At 42.0% G+C, this 17,890-nt stretch overlaps 1 protein-coding gene across 2 annotated transcripts in view; it reads left to right on the forward strand.

The window, feature by feature from the left end:
* Positions 1-17,890, forward strand: part of ANO3 (anoctamin 3) — a 745,314-nt gene that overhangs the window by 542,678 nt on the left and 184,746 nt on the right. For both annotated transcript variants that reach the window (XM_069740331.1, XM_069740330.1), the window contains 2 exons: positions 9,203-9,324; positions 13,303-13,437. In XM_069740331.1, the coding sequence (XP_069596432.1) occupies positions 9,203-9,324; positions 13,303-13,437 (257 nt within the window). The remainder of the gene's footprint in view (positions 1-9,202; positions 9,325-13,302; positions 13,438-17,890) is intronic.

The following is a 17,890-nucleotide window of genomic DNA, read 5'->3' on the forward strand; positions in this document are numbered from 1 at the left end:
GGAAAATGAGTTCCATGCACTGGACTTTCATGAGCAGGTCTCATTAATAACCTTACAAGAACTACAGGGATTTGACATAGGAAATAATACTTGTATTAATCAATCAGACAACTTTAAGACCAAAAATCCGTTTTTTTATCCTATTCAATCACGTGCGGATTGCATGAATAGGTTTCAGGAAGTGGTTGAACGGGAACTTAAAATTCTTAAGAATAATATTCCATCTAATAATTACAATAATAATTTATCAAAAAAGCATCGACAGGCCATTAAAGATATAAAAGACATGGATGATATAGTCATTAAGAATAGTGACAAAGGGGGTGTGATTGTCATCATAAACTCCCTAGATTATAAAAGTGAAATTTTGAAGTTAATTTCTGATGGGAATGTTTACAAAAAATTATCTTCGGACCCTACTAATCTGTTTAAACAAAAAATTGATAAAATGATCGAAGAAGGGGTCTCTTTGGGAGTTCTAACCAATAAACAGGCTAATTTCTTACAAGTCCCTCACCCTGTGACACCTATTCTATACGGATTGCCCAAAATTCATAAGCAAGCAAAATTTCCCCCAATGAGACCCATAGTCTCAGGTATAGGATCAATAAATTAATTCTTGGGCCAGTGGCTGGACTCTTTGCTTCAACCATTGGTCCAAAGAACTCCGGGGTATATTAGGGACACAAAGGACATTCTTGATATTCTAACACACAAAGAGTGGAAATCAGGTTATACCTGGCTTAGCTGCGACATAGTTTCGCTATATACGTGTATTCCACACAGCGTAGCTATGTCAGCATTACAATTCCACTTAAACAACTACAGTTCATACTCCCTGGATCTTATCAATTTTATTTTACAAGTCACATTCTTTTTGTTAACTCATAATTTTTTCTCATTTGATTCTGAGTATTATTTACAATGTACCGGTGTAGCGATGGGGGCCAAATTCTCACCTTCATTGGCCAACCTGGTTATGGCGCACTGGGAACATTTATTTTTGTTTTCCACCTCCAATGTTTTTTCTTCGTTCATCCATTGGTATGGCAGATACATCGACGATACGCTCATTATTTGGCAAGGCGATGTATCTGCCATACAGGATTTTCTGATTTACATTAACAATAATAATTTCAATTTAAAATTTACATATGTCTATGCTGAAACCAAAATTTCCTTTCTGGATTTAGAATTAACAGGTGTTCCCAACAAATTAATTTCCACAAGAACCTATATTAAACCATCAGCAGGCAACACCATCCTACATGCCCGAAGTTGCCATCCCAAACATACTGTCAAATCCATCCCTGTAGGTGAATTCACTAGGTTAAAACGAAATTGTAACAATAATGCTGAACTTCAAAACGATCTTGTAAAATCCTGTAAGAAATTCCATCATCGTGGATATCCAAATTGGATGCTGAATAGAGCGTTACATCTAGTAAATAACGATACAAAATCGCAAAGTAACCCTATGTGTTCAGGGACAAATCCCCCAAAGAATTGTTTAAAACCAACGCCAAAGAAATTAATTAATAAAAACAGTGTCATGAATAAACCATTCGTTTCTTTACAATTCAGCCCACAATTTAATAAAATTAAAACTATTATAAATAAAGCCATCCCTATCTTATATGAAGATCGCATTCTCTCCCAAATATTGAGTGAAGGGTGTAATATTGTAGCCAGAAGAGCACCTACTCTTGGTAACAAATTGTCTCCCAATAATTTTTTGTCTCAAAAACGCAGTAGCACATGGCTCAAGTGTACAGGGAGCCACAAATGTAATGTGACTAATTGCACTACGTGCAAACACCTGGTGACCACCAAATCATTTGGCACCGCAGAAAATAATAGCCTGCACAAAATTCAAAGCTTTATTAACTGCAACACAAAATGTGTCGTATATAAGATTGATTGCGTTGACTGCTATAAAACATATATTGGCTGTACAACTAGAAAACTGAAAAATCGGATATCAGAACATCTATACGATATCTCCTGTACTTTAAATAATAGTCGCACTGTTTCAGCAGCAGCCAAACATTTTATTGATTACCATTCTCGCAGTACAATATCATTGAGAGTAACAGGGATTGAGAAAATAAAAAAACCTTCACGAGGAGGTGACATTCAGAGAATGTTGTTAAACAGGGAGGCTTTTTGGATTTTTAACCTTGGCACTAGGTTTCCTAATGGTCTAAATAGAAGGAATGAATTAATGTTCCATTATTGATAGTCTCTTCATGTATTGTAAATAGTTTTCATGCATTTAAAAAAAAAAAAAAAAAAAGATTTTCAGTTTTTTTTTTTTTTTCGTTTTTCAATCTTATTTTTTGCTATTTTTGTATTTTTTGCATTAACTTTAGAAATATTGTATGTGTGTATTTTTCTATATGTTTATGTGTATTTAATTGTTAGTTTTGCACAAATTTACGCATTTTATATAGAGGTTCATTGTTAGTATTTAGGACCTTCGGGTCATGTGAGGACTTACTATCATTTTATTGGTTCCTGGTTCTTTTTATACCTGAGGAATCAGTGAGTAGATCAGCTGTGATAAAGACCGCTGTGTTGGTCGAAACGCGTAGCCTACCTCGCATGTGCTATGGTGCTGTCCCAGGAGTTGTTTCTCCATTTTAAAAATTGGAATAAATTTTCATGATTTTATTGAAGCTGGAACCATTCTCTTTTCGTTTGCAGATATTATTAGCCTGGAGAGGGTCCACGATTATTGCCCCCCCCCCTGGCTAAAAACACCTGCCCCCAGCCACCCCAGAAAAGGCACATCTGTAAGATGCGCATATTCTGGCACTTGGCCACTCTCTTCCCATTCCCGTGCAGCGGTGGGATATGGGGAAATGAAGGGTTAATGCCACCTTGCTATTGTAAGGTGACATTAAGCCAGATTAATAATGGAGAGGCGTCAGATATGACACCTATCCATTATTAATCCAATTGTATGAAAGAGTTAAAAAAAACACACACACAATATTAAAAAGTATTTTAATGAAATAAACACACCGTTTGTTGTAATATTTTATTGTACGCTCAATCCACTCACTGAAGACCCTTGCTCTGTAATAAATAAAAAATAATAAACCAACAATATACATACCTTCCATAGATCTGTAACGTCCCACGTTGTAAATCCATCTGAAGGGGTTAAAATATTTTACAGCCAGGAGCTCTGCTAATGCAGCGCTGCTCGTGGCTGTAAACCCCAGCAAATGAAGGTAATGTAGGTCAATGACCTGTAGTTACCTTCATTCGCGGTGATGCGCCCCCTGCTGGATGTCCCTGGAGCGTGGGAAAAGTTCCCAGGCTCGAGGTCATATGAGGACATCCAGCAATTTAAGGGTTAAAGGCTGGTACCCCGTATGTGAGCGGGTAAACCACTGTTTGGGCACACGGCAGAGCTCGGAAAGGAAGGAGCGCCGTTTTGGAATGCAGACTTTGATAGAATGGTCTGCGGGCGTTATGTTGTGTTTGCAGAGCCCGTGATATACATAAACAGTAGAAACCCCCCACACGTTACCCCATTTTGGAAACTAGACCCCCCAAGGAACTTACCTAGATGTGTGGTGAGAACTTTGAATGCCCAAGTGCTTCACAGAAGTTTATAATGCAGAGTCGTGAAAATAAAAAATATTTTTTTTTCCACAAAAAAATATTTTTTAGCCCCCAAGTTTTTATTTTCACAAGGGTAACAGGAGAAATTGGACCCCAATCGTTGTTATCCAATTTATCCCGAGTACGCTGATGCCCCGTACGTGAGGGTAAACCACTGTTTGGGGTCACGGCAGAGCTCAGAAGGGAGGAAGCACCATTTGACTTTTTGAGCGCAAAATTGGCTGTCGTGTTTGGAGACCCCCTGATGTACCTAAACAGTGGAAACCCCCCAATTCTAACTCCAACGCTAACCCCAACACACCCCTAACCCTAATCCCAACCCGATCCATATTCCTAATCACAACCCTAACGATAATCACAACCCTAACCCCAAAACAACCCTAATCTCAACCCTAACCATAACCCTAATCAAAACCCTAAATCCAACACACCCCTAATCCAAATCTCAACCCTAACCTCATACCTAACCTTAATCCCAATACACCTCTAACCCTAATCCCAACCCTAACCTTAACCCTAATCCCAAACCTAACCCCAATCCCAAGCATAACCCTAATGCCAACCCTAACCCTAATACCAACCCTAATCCAAACCCTAACCCTAATCCCAACTCTAACCCTAACTTAAGCCCCAACCCTAGCCCTTACTTTACCCCAACCCTAACCCTAGCCCTTACCCTAACTTTAGCCCCAACCCTAGCCCTAACCCTAACCTTAGCCCTAACCCTAAATTTAGCCCCAACCCTAACCCTAACCCTAAATTTAACCCTAACCCTAGCCCTAACTTTAGCCCCAACCTAACCCTAGCCCTAAGGTTACTTTCACACCTGTGTCGTGTGGCATCCGTCGCAATCCGTCATTTTGGTCAAAAAACAGATTCTGCAAATGTGCCCGCAGGATTCCTTTTTTGCCCATAGACTTGTATTGCCAACGGTTGGCCACACGTCGCGTCTGTCGTGCACTGGATCCGTTGTGTTTTGGTGGACCGTCGTCACAAAAAAAACGTTCAATGTAACCTTTTTTTTGTACGTCGCGTCCACCATTTCCGCGCATGCGTGGCCGTAACTCTGCCCCCTCCTCCCCAGGACATAGACTGGGCAGCGAAAGCGTTGAAAAACTGCATCTGCTGCCCACGTTGTGCACAATTTTCACTACGTGCGTCGGTACGTCGGTCCGACGCATTGCGATGGCCCCATACCAGCGCAAGTGTGAAAGAAGCCTAACCCTAACCCTAGCCCTAACCCTATCCCTAAATTTAGCCACAACCCTAACCCTAAATTTAGCCCCAACCCTAACCCGAGCCCCAATTTTAGCCCCAACTCCTCTCTCCTGCCGGCCGGCAGATGGCGGCAGATGGCGGGCACACTGCGCATGCACCCGCCATTTTCTTTCCCGATGAAGAAGCCGGCCAGCAGGAGGGGATGCAGGAGGACCCAGGGACACCGGTAAGTATGATAGGGTCCCCGAATCCCCCTATTTCTCTGTCCTCTGATGTGCGATCACATCAGAGGACGGAGAATGACAGATCTCTTTTTTTTGTGACCGCCGGTAAACAGTTAATCAGTTAATTACCGGCGATCACAAAACAGGAGTCGGTAAAAACCCCTGGTAGCCGAGACCCCAAAGATCCTCCGGGAAAAATATGGCGGCGCCCATCAGGAGCCACGAGGAGCACCGGGGAAAACAGGTGAGTATCGCAACTTGGGGGTCGGTAAAAAAAAACCAAATCATGTTCTCTGGGGTCTTGGCTACCCCCGGCAACCGAGATGCCAGAGAAAATCCGACTCTGGGGGGCGCTATTCACTTTTTCCACAGTGCCGTTAATTAACGGCGCTGTGGTATAAGTACCCTTAACTGCAGCCGTTAAAAGGCGTATCGGCGGTCGTTAAGGGGTTAAAGGAAGAAAAAGATACAAATAAAAAACAGCTGGAAAACACAAAAAATAGACAAAAAGTGACACCATTCTAAAAACTACACCCCTCAAGGTGCTCAAAACCATATTCAACAATTTTATTAACCCTTTACGTGCAGGAATTGAAGCAATGTGGAAGGAAAAAATTAACATTTTACTTTTTTTTACAAACATTTTACTTCAGAACCCATTTTTTTTTATTTTCACAAGTGTACAAAGAGAAAATGAACCACAAAATTTGTTGTGCAATTTCTTCTGAATACGCAGATACCCCATATGTGGGGTTAAACCACTGTTTGGGTGAACGGCAGAGCTTGGAAGAGAAGGAGAGCCGTTTGACTTTTTCAACACAGAATTGGCTGGAATTGAGATCGGATGCCATGTTGTGTTAAGAGAGCCCCTGATGTGCTTAACCAGTGGAAACCCCCCACAGGTGACACCGTTTTGGAAACTAGACCTCTTAATGAACTTATCTAGATGTGTGGTTAGCACTTTGAACCCCAAAGTGCTTCCCAGAGGTTTATAAGGTAGAGCCGGGAAAATCAAAAATCTTTTTTTTCCTCAAAAATGCTTTTTCTTAGCCCGCAGTTTTTTTTTACTTTCACACGGTTAACAGGAGAAATTGGACCCGAAAGGTTGTTGTCCAGTTTGTCCTGAGTACGCCGATACCCCATATGTGGGGGGGACCACTGTTTGGGCACACAGCGGGGCTCGGAAGGGAAGTAGTGACGTTTTAAAATGCAGACATTGATGGAATGGTCTGGGGGCGTCATGTTGCATTTGCAGATCCCCTGATGTACCTAAACAGTAAAAAAACACAATTGACCCCATTTTGGAAAACAGACCCCCAAGAGCTTCACAGACGTTTATAACGTAGAGCCGTGAAAGTAAAAATCATATTTTTTCCACAAAAATGATGTTTTCACCCCAAAATTTTTACTTTCACAAGGGTAATACGAGAAATTTGACCATGAAGGTTGTTGTGCAATTTGTCCTGAGTACGTTGATAACCCATATGTGAGGGGGACCGCTGTTTGGGCGCATAGCAGAGCTTGGAAGGGAAGGAGCACCATTTGGGAATGCAGACTTTGATAGAATGGTCTGCGGGCATCATGTTGCATTTGCAGAGTCCCTGATGTGCCTAAACAGTAGAAACCCCCCACAAGTTACCCCATTTTGGAAACTAGACCCCAAGGAACTTATTTAGATGTGTGGTGAGCACTATGAACCCCCAAGTGCTTCACAGAATTTTATAATGTAGAGTCGTGAAAATAAAAAATCATATTTTATCCACAAAAATGATCTTTTCATCCCCAAATTTTTACTTTCACAATGGTAGCAGGAGAAATTGGACCATGAATGTGGTTGTCCATTTTGTCCTGAGTACACTGAAGCCTCATATGTGGAGGTAAACCACTGTTTGGGTGTATGGCAGAGTTCAGAAGGAAGGGAGCACCATTTGACTTTTTCAACACAAAATTGGCTGGAATCAATGGTGGAGCCATGTCACGTTTGGAGACCCCCTGATGTACCTAAACAGTGGAAACCCCCAATTCTAACTCCAACCCTAACCCCAACACACCCCTAACCATAATCCCAACCCTAGCCATAATCCTAATCACAACCCTAACCCCAACACACCCCTAACCCTAAATCCAACCCTAACCATAATCCTAATCACAGTCCTAACCCCAACATATCCCTAACCCCAATCCTAATCCCAACCCTAACCCTAATCACAACCCTAACCCCAACACACCCCTAACTCTAATCCCAACCCTAACCATAACCCTATCCACAAACCTAACCCTAATCCCAACACACCCATAACCTTAATCCTAACCCTAATCCCAAATCTAACCCTAATCCCAAACCCAAAGCTTCTTTTACACTTACCGTTTTTTTCCCGGCCATTATTGCAGGCCTTTTTTGCGGGCTATATTGCTGCAATCTTCACGGTCTGCTGCTATAACGGACCGGAAAAAACTTGCAGATCGCCGTTTTTTGGGTTTTCAAAATTCTGGCAAAAGTATTGGGAAAAAAATGGCGGTCCGCAAAACCAGAAGTCACGGTGCGCCGCAAAAACAACCTTCCGTTGCTTTTGTGTCCCATTGAATTACAATGGGGGCCGTGTCCGTTAGCTGTGAAAAATATCGAGCAGGCTCGATATTTTTTCACAGCCGTAAATGCAGCCCTCATGGCCATACGGCGTATGGTGCTCCGTGGAAATATTGCAGCCCGTTTTTTTGGCCCCATAGAAATCTATTGGAGCCGCAAAAATGGGACGCAAAACCATGGTAAGTGTAAAAGAAGCCTTACCCTAACCCTAATTTTAGCCCCAACCCTAAGCCTAACCCTAATTTTAGCCCCAACACTAACCCTAACCCTAACCCTAATGGGAAAATGGAAATAAATACATTTTCTTTATTTTATTTTTCCCTAACTAAGAGGGTGATAAAGGGGGGGTTATTTACTACTTTTTTTTATTTTGATCACTGTGATAGGGTTTATCACAGTGGCCAAAATGAACCAATAGGAAAAATCTTCCTTTTGTTGCCGGATGCCGGCCGGCAGACCTCAGCGGGCGCACTGCGCATGCGCCAGCCATTTTTTCCCTGATACAGATGGCAGCGCCCACCGGAGGAAGCAGGAGGGCCAAAGAGCACCGGGAGACACTGGTAAGTATGGGGGGATCGAGGACCCTATTTCTCTCTCCTCTGATGAGCGATCACATCAGAAAAGAGAGAAATGACATGGCACATAGGACTTTTTTTTTGCGGCCGCCACTACACGGTTAGATCTCGGCGGGCGCATGCATATTTTTTTCCGGGAAAAGATGGCGGCGCCCATGGAGGAGGAAGTGGGAGGACCCACGGACATCGGGAGACACCGGGAGGTACCCTGGTGGTTTGGGGACCCTTTTTCTCTCTCTTCTGACTTTTTTTTTAGGTCGCCGGTAAACGGTTAATTACTGGCAATCGCAACCCGGGGGTTAGTAAAACCAACCCGAATCATGTTCTCTGGGGTCTCAGCTACCCCCGGCAACCGAGACCCTGGAGAAAATCTGACTCTGGGGGCGCTATACTCTTTTTTCACAATGCCGTTAATTAACGGCGCTGTGGTTTAAGTACCCTTAACTACCGTTGTTAAAAGGCATATCGGCGGTCGTTAAGGGGTTAAAGAGTAACAGTGGTTTTAATTTTTATTTTATAAACCAATAATACACATGAAAATAAGAAACTATATAATATATCTTATCAGAGAAATCTGCTTCTTTTTCCTCCTGGACTGATCATTCATTTTCAAAATTCTCAATTTTTACTGGTAAAATCTGTATTCAGTGAAGACAGAATGTGACATCTCTGAGATAGAAGACGGCAATTGGTGCTGATAAGATTCTATGTGAAAGGAAGAGGGAGGAGCTCCATCTACAGCTCCCCCCTTTCTACATAGCATCTGTCATCTCCTATCTCATTAATTTAATAATCTGTATTCACCGAAGACAGCTTATACATGAGAAATGAGAATTTTTTAAAGTAAGATCACTAAATTATTTATGCCTATTGCCAAAATAGTGAAAAATTACTTGTAATGTTGTTCAACATAGAATATGTAAAAATCGTGTAATGAGAAGTTACTTTTTAATATTTTTTAGGGGAGTCACAAGAGCAGACACCCAATCAAGACCCATGGGGCCCAGAATCACAGGCACCTATTGTATGAACGGTGGGCTCGCTGGGGAATGTGGTATAAGTATCAGCCACTGGATTTAATCAGGTTTGTCAATGTTTTGTTACAGTTGCACAGTGTGTAACACAGGTACACGGATGCAATGACACAGCTGCGCAGAGCAAAGGTTAAACAATTGTTCACTTTATCTAAACAGGAATAAACTTCTCACAGTGAGAAAACAAGGAGAAATACACTTAAGGGCTGAGGGTTAATCAGCGTAACAGTTATTCAGAGTAGCAGTCTATCAGTTTCACTTATCGTGACTCGGGCATCCGTTTCTCAGAGTCCGATGACTAGCTGCTGGCTGAGGCCGTTGCTGACCGCATAGCAAACGGTCCTACTTCTGGTGGCAGCCGGCAGACACAAGTTTTGCCTGCTGAGTCTCTAGTCCATTATGCTGCTACTGCAGCCCGGAGTCTTTTACCACAATCTCCCACTCGGCATGCTCTACAATCGGGAGTGCTGCACAACACTTTCCTGCTCAACATGCTCTGCAATTTGGAGTCCTACACAACACTCTCCCGCTCAGCGTGCTCTGCAATCGGGAGTCCTACACAACACTCTCCCGCTCAGCGTGCTCAGCAATAGGGAGTCCTACACACTCTTTCCCGCTCGGCATGCTCTGCCTTTGTCTCCTCTCACTAGTGTGTGGACTAACGCTACCCATGGCATGCAGCAGGTCCCTGATCTCTCTTCCTGCACAACAACCCTTTCACTTCCTCTCACTCGCCATGCCCCCTCTCTGCAGGTCATGGGTCCCCTCCGTCCTCAATTTCCTTCCCCCTTCAACAAGAGGCACGGCCTCAGCAGTTCCAGACCCTGTGCCCTGTCAGCACCCACAGCCCGGTCTTCTTCCTTACAGGTGTATGTAAAATCTAACTGCATGGGCCTGTTGTAAAACAAATTATTCTGCTGGAATGTATTTTTTCTGTGAAGTCCCCTTTTTTGGCTCTTTAAAAGTTTGATCTCTATCAACATCTGATCGCTTTTCTCAAAGAGTTGATCCATATGAGTCTCTGATGGAAGATGGATAAGGAAGAATATTCCTAAATGCGGTATTAAAAGGTCATCAACATATGTTGTTACTTGGACATTCATAAAAAGTATGAAGAAATGAAGTACATTAAGAGAGAATACCCTACTAACTAAAGGGCTACAGACATCAACTATATTTAAAGCAACCAATCACTGTCTATTAGCATTGTTGCATCAATCGTTTCCTTTTATCTTCATCCACCTATTTTGCTTGACACCTCTAGCACTATAAAACCATGGAAGGGCAGAGATAGATGTAAAAAAGTGATTGAGAAGGTGCAGTTAAACGTTTGGCCGTGCTAAGAGTGCACCGTGTGCCAGTTCTTGGTTTGAACAGTCATTCTGTGCTGACGAGTCCCTTTAGGAGGTTGAGTCATGATTGACCTTATTGACCTAATTGACAGTACAGCAATTACACCATTTCGGAATAGATGGAGAATGACCTACATCAGCGGGTCAAAAAAAGAACCCAATCGGAAATTGCATACATGAATTGGAAAAATAAATTGTCTTCAAACTATTCAAAAAAACAAAAAACAAATAATGAACATGACAAATTAAGATACTTAATCAACACTTTTATCATACTTTCTATACATTCATAAATATGGTTACGGATGTTAATATGATTAATAAGGTTTTCCACAATTACGGTAACTTTTATGCACCTGAATGCCTATATATGGTCTAAACAACAAACTGATGACACTCACCCTCTCCTGCTCCAACACTGAATTTCTGCAACTGCTCCAGTGTTTGTGTACAGAAAGCAGCACTGTCCTCACAACTGCAGCTCATCTCACTGCTGCAGCCAATCACTGAGCGCAGAGGCTGTGCAGACTACCTAGGCAGAGACGCTCAGCTCGGTGAATGGACATCATGTAATATTTAATTTCGCCTCTGGTGGTTCTCTGGGAAACTAAATGTTCACTGTTTGGTTTACTCATGGATAACAACTGATTGTTGGGATCACTGCTTGATGATCTGCTCTTTATCAAATTGGAATTGTCAAAAATGCAGAAGACAGAAGACAATTCTTAGTCCTTGAGAATGAATAACTTTCCAGTAGTTCTTTACTCTCGCTAATGCAGTGCTGAATAGTGTACCATTACCCATTTACTAAAACATTTCTATTAAAAATTATTCTATTAATTCATTATTTACTTCCAGTTTCTAAACGAACACAGAAATTATGGTCACTATGATGAAGAAGTATGTGCTCTGACATACTTTGACCAGATGCAACCATGTATATTGGAAAAGATTATATAATATGTACAGGGAAAATACATTATCTTTGTACCCTGTTACCCAGTAGGTAGAAAAATATTAAAATTTGAGAGTCCTCATTGGTTGATACCTTTTAATGGCTAACTGAAATTATGGTAATAAATACGGTCCATGGTTGTGCTGCCCCCCAACTAAGGAATGTGCCCTTCAGACCTTTTAGGGGCACCACAGTCATGGACCAGACCTCAATCACAGGACAATAGAACGTTCACACTCCTTATCAATGAACTGTTCCAATATTTATTGCACACCTGTTTCTCTCTTTCCCATACTGATAGTTTTGCTTTTTGTCACTTGTCTTACCTATTGAATTATTCCTGTGCCCTGATTTGTATAAATATGATAAATCCGATTTTGTATAAATCAGATTTTGTTATTCTATGCCTGATAAAGAGACCTGAATAGTCTCAAAAGCTTGCAATTTGTGACCATCTCTTCATTTAGCCAATAACCTCTTCATGACCGGAGCTTTTTTCGGTTTTGCGTTTTGGTTTTTCGCTACCCTTCTTCCCAGAGCCATACATTTTTTACTTTTCTATCAATATGTCCATGTGAGGGCTTATTTTTTGCAGGAAGAGTTGTACTTTAAACGTCACCATTAGTTTTAGCATGTTGTGTACTTGAAAACAGGAAAAAAAATCCAAGTGTGGTGAAATTGCAAAAAAAGTGCAATCCCACACTTGTTTTTTGTTTAGCTAGTTTGCTAGGTTCACTAAATGCTAAAACTGACCATTATGATTCTCCAGGTTATTACGAGTTCATAGACACCTAACATATCTAGGTTCTTTTTAATCTAAGTGGCGAAAAAAAATTCCACAGTTTGCTAAAAAAAAATTGTGCAATTTTTCAAGACCTGTAGCGTCTCCATTTTTCATGATCTCGGGTTGGATGAGGGCTTAATTTTTACATGCCAAGCTGACGTTTTTAATGATACCATGCTTGTGCAGATATATTTATCGCCCTTTATTGCATTTTAAAGCAATGTCGTGGTGACCATAAAAAGCAATTCAGGCATTTAGATTTTTTGTCTCACTATACCGTTTAGCGATCAGGTTAATAATTTTTTTTTGTTGATAGATCAGGTAATTCTTTACATGGCGATACCAAATAAGTGTATGTTTGGTTTTATTTTTATTGCTTTATTTTGTATGGGGTGAAAGGGGAGTGGTTTGAACTTTTATGGTTTTTAATTTTTTTATATTTTTAAAAACATTTTTCTTTAACTTTTGGCATGCTTCAATAGCCTCTATTGGAGACTAGAAGCTGCCATAGCTCGATCAGCTCTGCTACATAGAGGCAATGCTCAGATCACCCCTATGTAACAGAATTACTAAATTGCTTTGAGCGCCGACCACCGATCATGTGACTGGGGTCATCGGTGCGCGTATTTCCGGTCCAATGGCCGGAAGCGTATGTTAAATGCTGCTTTTAGAGATTGACAGCGGCATTTAACTAGTTAATAGGTGCGGGTGGATCGCGATTCCACCTGCGCCTATTGTGGGCACATGTCAGCTGTTCATAACAGTTGACATTTCCCAGCTTTGATGTGGGCTCATCGCAGGAGCCCACATCAAAGCGGGGAATACTGACATTGAATGTGCTATAAGGTATCAACCACTGAGGGTTCTCAAATATTACATAATATGTACGGTAGAATTATTCATGATAACTTGCTTTCATGTTTTCCTGATTTTGCAGGAGGTACTTTGGAGAGAAGATCGGCTTGTACTTTGCATGGTTGGGCTGGTATACAGGGATGCTTATTCCTGCAGCTCTTGTTGGATTGTTTGTCTTTCTCTATGGATTATTTACCATGGACTCCAGCCAAGTAAGGTGAGGCCTGCCAGGGATTTCTGCCTCTGGTTCAGTCACTTGCTGCATGCCATGATCCATGAAATAAAGTTCAATATTCATTGTGCCTTGAATTGCCACAGTAGTCACAGAGCTAATACCTGTTAAGACGATTTAGAATCCGAGCTACCAAAAGAAGGGATGTGTGGCAGTGTTTACTACCAATGTTGTGGCACGACCTCTTGGTAAAACATTATTATTTACTAGATGGTGGCCCGATTCTAACGCATCGGGTATTTTAGAATATGCATGTCCACGTAGTATATTGAGCAGCCCACGTAGTATTTTGCCCAGTCACGTAGTATATTGCCCAGCTACGTAGTATATTGCCCAGCCACGTAGTATATTGCCCAGTCAGGTCCTATATTGCCCAGTCACGTAGTATATTGCCCAGCCACGTAGTATATTGCCCAGCCACGTAGTATATTGCCCAGTCAGGTACTATATTGCCCAGCCACATAGCATATTGCCCAAGCACGTAGTATATTGCCCAGCTACGTAGTATATTGCCCAGTCACGTAGTATATTGCCCAGCTACATAGTATATTGCCCAGCCATGTAGTATATTGCCCAGCTACGTAGTATATTGCCCAGTCACGTAGTATATTGCCCAGCTACGTAGTATATTGCCCAGCCACGTAGTATATTGCCCAGTCACGTAGTATATTGCCCAGCGATATAGTATATTGCCCAGCTACATAGCATATTGCCCAGTCACGTAGTATATTGCCCAGCCGCATAGTATATTGCCCAGCTACGTAGTATATTGCACAGCGATGTAGTATACAGCACAGAGCCACGTAATATACAGCCCAGCCACGTAGTATATTGCCCAGCCACGTAGTATATTGCCCAGTCAGGTACTATATTGCCCAGCCACATAGCATATTGCCCAAGCACGTAGTATATTGCCCAGCTACGTAGTATATTGCCCAGTCACGTAGTATATTGCCCAGCTACATAGTATATTGCCCAGCCATGTAGTATATTGCCCAGCTACGTAGTATATTGCCCAGTCACGTAGTATATTGCCCAGCTACATAGTATATTGCCCAGCCACGTAGTATATTGCCCAGTCACGTAGTATATTGCCCAGCGATATAGTATATTGCCCAGCTACATAGCATATTGCCCAGTCACGTAGTATATTGCCCAGCTACATAGTATATTGCCCAGCCATGTAGTATATTGCCCAGCTACGTAGTATATTGCCCAGTCACGTAGTATATTGCCCAGCTACATAGTATATTGCCCAGCCACGTAGTATATTGCCCAGTCACGTAGTATATTGCCCAGCGATATAGTATATTGCCCAGCTACATAGCATATTGCCCAGTCACGTAGTATATTGCCCAGCCGCATAGTATATTGCCCAGCTACGTAGTATATTGCACAGCGATGTAGTATACAGCACAGAGCCACGTAATATACAGCACAGACACATAGTATATTGCCCAGCCACATAGTATATTGCCCAACTACATAGTATATTGCCCAGTCACATAGTATATTGCCCAGTCATGTAGTATATTGCCCAGTCACGTAGTATATTGCCCAGCGATGTAGTATATTGCCCAGCTACATAGCATATTGCCCAGTCACATAGTATATTGCCCAGCCACGTAGTATATTGCCCAACCACGTAGTATATTGCCCAGCCACGTAGTATATTGCCCAGTCACGTAGTATATTGCCCAGTCACATAGTATATTGCCCAGTCACGTAGTATATTGCCCAGCGATGTAGTATATTGCCCAGCTACATAGCATATTGCCCAGTCACGTAGTATATTGCCCAGCCACATAGTATATTGCCCAGCTACACAGTATATTGCACAGCGATGTAGTATACAGCACAGAGCCACGTAATATACAGCACAGACACATAGTATATTGCCCAGTCACGTAGTATATTGCCCAGTCATGTAGTATATTGCCCAGCGACGTAGTATACAGCACAGAGCCATGTAGCATACAGCACAGAGCCACATAGTATATTGCCCAGCCATGTAGTATATTGCCCAGCGACGTAGTATACAGCACAGAGCCACGTAGTATACAGCACAGAGCCACGTAATATACAGCACAGAGCCATGTAGTATATTGCCCAGTCACGTAGTATATAACACTGCCCACACAGTATATAACAGTGGCCACGTAATATCTAGCACAGCCCACAGAGTATATCACACAGCCCACATAGTATATGTAGTATACAGCACAGAGCCACGCGGTATCTAACACAGCCCACGTAGTATGCAACAGTGTGGGCACCATATCCCTGTTAAAAAAAATAATTAAAACAAAAAATAGTTATATACTCACCCCTGGGATCCACCGAAGCTCCGCCGAGCCGCTCGCGCCTGCCGCCATCTTCCATTCCCAGGATGCATTGCGAAATTACCCAGATGACTTAGCAGTTGCGAGTAATTTCACAATGCATCGCTGGGAACGGAAGATGGCGGCAGGCGGGAGCAGCTCGGCGGACTACGGAGGTTTAGTATAGCAGGTTTTTTGTTTTTTGATTATTTTTAACATTATATTTTTTTACTATTGATGCCGCATAGGCTGCATCAATAGTAAAAAGTTGGGGACACACAGGGTTAATAGTGGCAGTAACGGAGTGCGTTACCCGCGGCATAACGCGGTCCGTTACTGTCGGCATTAACCCTGTGTGAGCGGTGACCGGAGGGGAGTATGTGGGCGCCGGGCAGTGACTGCGGGGAGGAAGGATCGGCCATTTTCTTCTGGACTGTGCCTGTCGCTGATTGGTTGTGGCTGTTTTGCCGCGACCAATCAGCGACTTGGATTTCCATGACAGACAGAGGCTGCGACCAATGAATATCCGTGACAGACAGACAGACGGAAGTGACCCTTAGACGATTATATAGTAGATTGTAAATAGTATGTACTCCATGCTACGGAATACAATCCGTTCATCGAAGACAATCCAACTGCATCATTTCATATCAACTGGAAATGAGTGCGAAAGATGTACAGTGCTGTGCAAAACTTTATAGGCATTTCTGGAAAAAATGCTGCAAAGTAATATTGCGTTATAAAATGGAGGTGTCAATAGTTAAGTTTTACCTATTACCAAAATTGAAAATGAGTGAGCAACAGTGAAATCTAAATCAGATTAATATTTGCTGTGAGCGGTCTTTGCTTTCAAAATATCATCAATTCTTCTATGTATATTTGCACTCAGATTCTGAACTCGGCAAGCGAGTTGTCAAAAAACATGACAAAGAACTAACCACAGATCTTCAGGGATGCACTAATTCTTGTGTTTCTTTATGTAATCCCGCACTGACTCCATGTTGAGATCAGGGCTCTGTGGATGCCATATCATCATTTCCAGGACTCCTTCTTCTTTACTCTAAAGATAGTTCTTACAGGCATTGGATCTACAGTATGTTTGGGGTCTTTGTACAGCTGCAGAATAAATTTGAAGTCAATCAGATGTCTCCCTAATTGTATTGGATGATAGATAATCTGCCCATATTTCTCAGCATTGAGGCATTAGGACCCTAAGAAATGGGCAACATTGAAGACCAGAGATGCAGGGTCCAGCCATGGAAACTTAATGTATCAGATGTAAGACACATCATGCTTACTTACCTTCAAAATCTGAAGATATGGAGCAGTGCTGTCAGCTCAGACCAAGCAGCAACCAATGGGACCCAGGTACATCCATCAGAAAAATCTGGTCAGAAGTGGTCTTCAACTCTTCATGAATGAATTGTGGTAAAAAAACCCCCACACATTTAACATGAAAACAAGGCCAAGAGACTCAACTACGCTTAAAACCATATGAAGTGAGGTGCAGAAAAATGTCAGCACATGCTCTGTACTGATGAGTCAAAATGTGAAATATTTGACTACAACATAAAGCAGTTGGTTTGCTGATGAGTAGCGCAAGGAGTGTCTACAGCAACAGTGGAACATGGAGGCTCATTGGAAGTTTGTGGCAGCATTTCAGCAAGTGGAGTTGGGAATTTGGTCAGAAATAATGGTGTCCTTAATGCTGAGAAATACAGTACAGACAGATATTTATCCATCATGCCAGATCATCAGGGAGGAGTTTGTTTCATTTTAAACTTAACCCCTTTACAGCCTTAGACGTATAGGCACATTTAAGGTTGTCTCCCTGCATTTAATGCAGGTTCTGGTGCTAAGTCCACATCTTTCACAGCACATGAATGTTGATTACGCATTTAACTTGCGTAAGCGCGTCATAAGTGCTGCCCATCGGCAAATATCAAATAAATAAATCCGATTAGTAAATGGAGTAGCAAAAAAAAATAAAAACCCTAGAATTACATTTTTTTTTGGTTGCTATAACATTGCAGTGTACAATAACAGGCAATCCAAAAAATAAATCTACCTTAAAATAGTATAAATAAAAACCACGCCGGGAGATCTTGCAGTCCTGA

The sequence above is a fragment of the Ranitomeya imitator genome, chromosome 9, assembly GCF_032444005.1.
Source record: "Ranitomeya imitator isolate aRanImi1 chromosome 9, aRanImi1.pri, whole genome shotgun sequence".
NCBI lineage: Eukaryota > Metazoa > Chordata > Amphibia > Anura > Dendrobatidae > Ranitomeya > Ranitomeya imitator.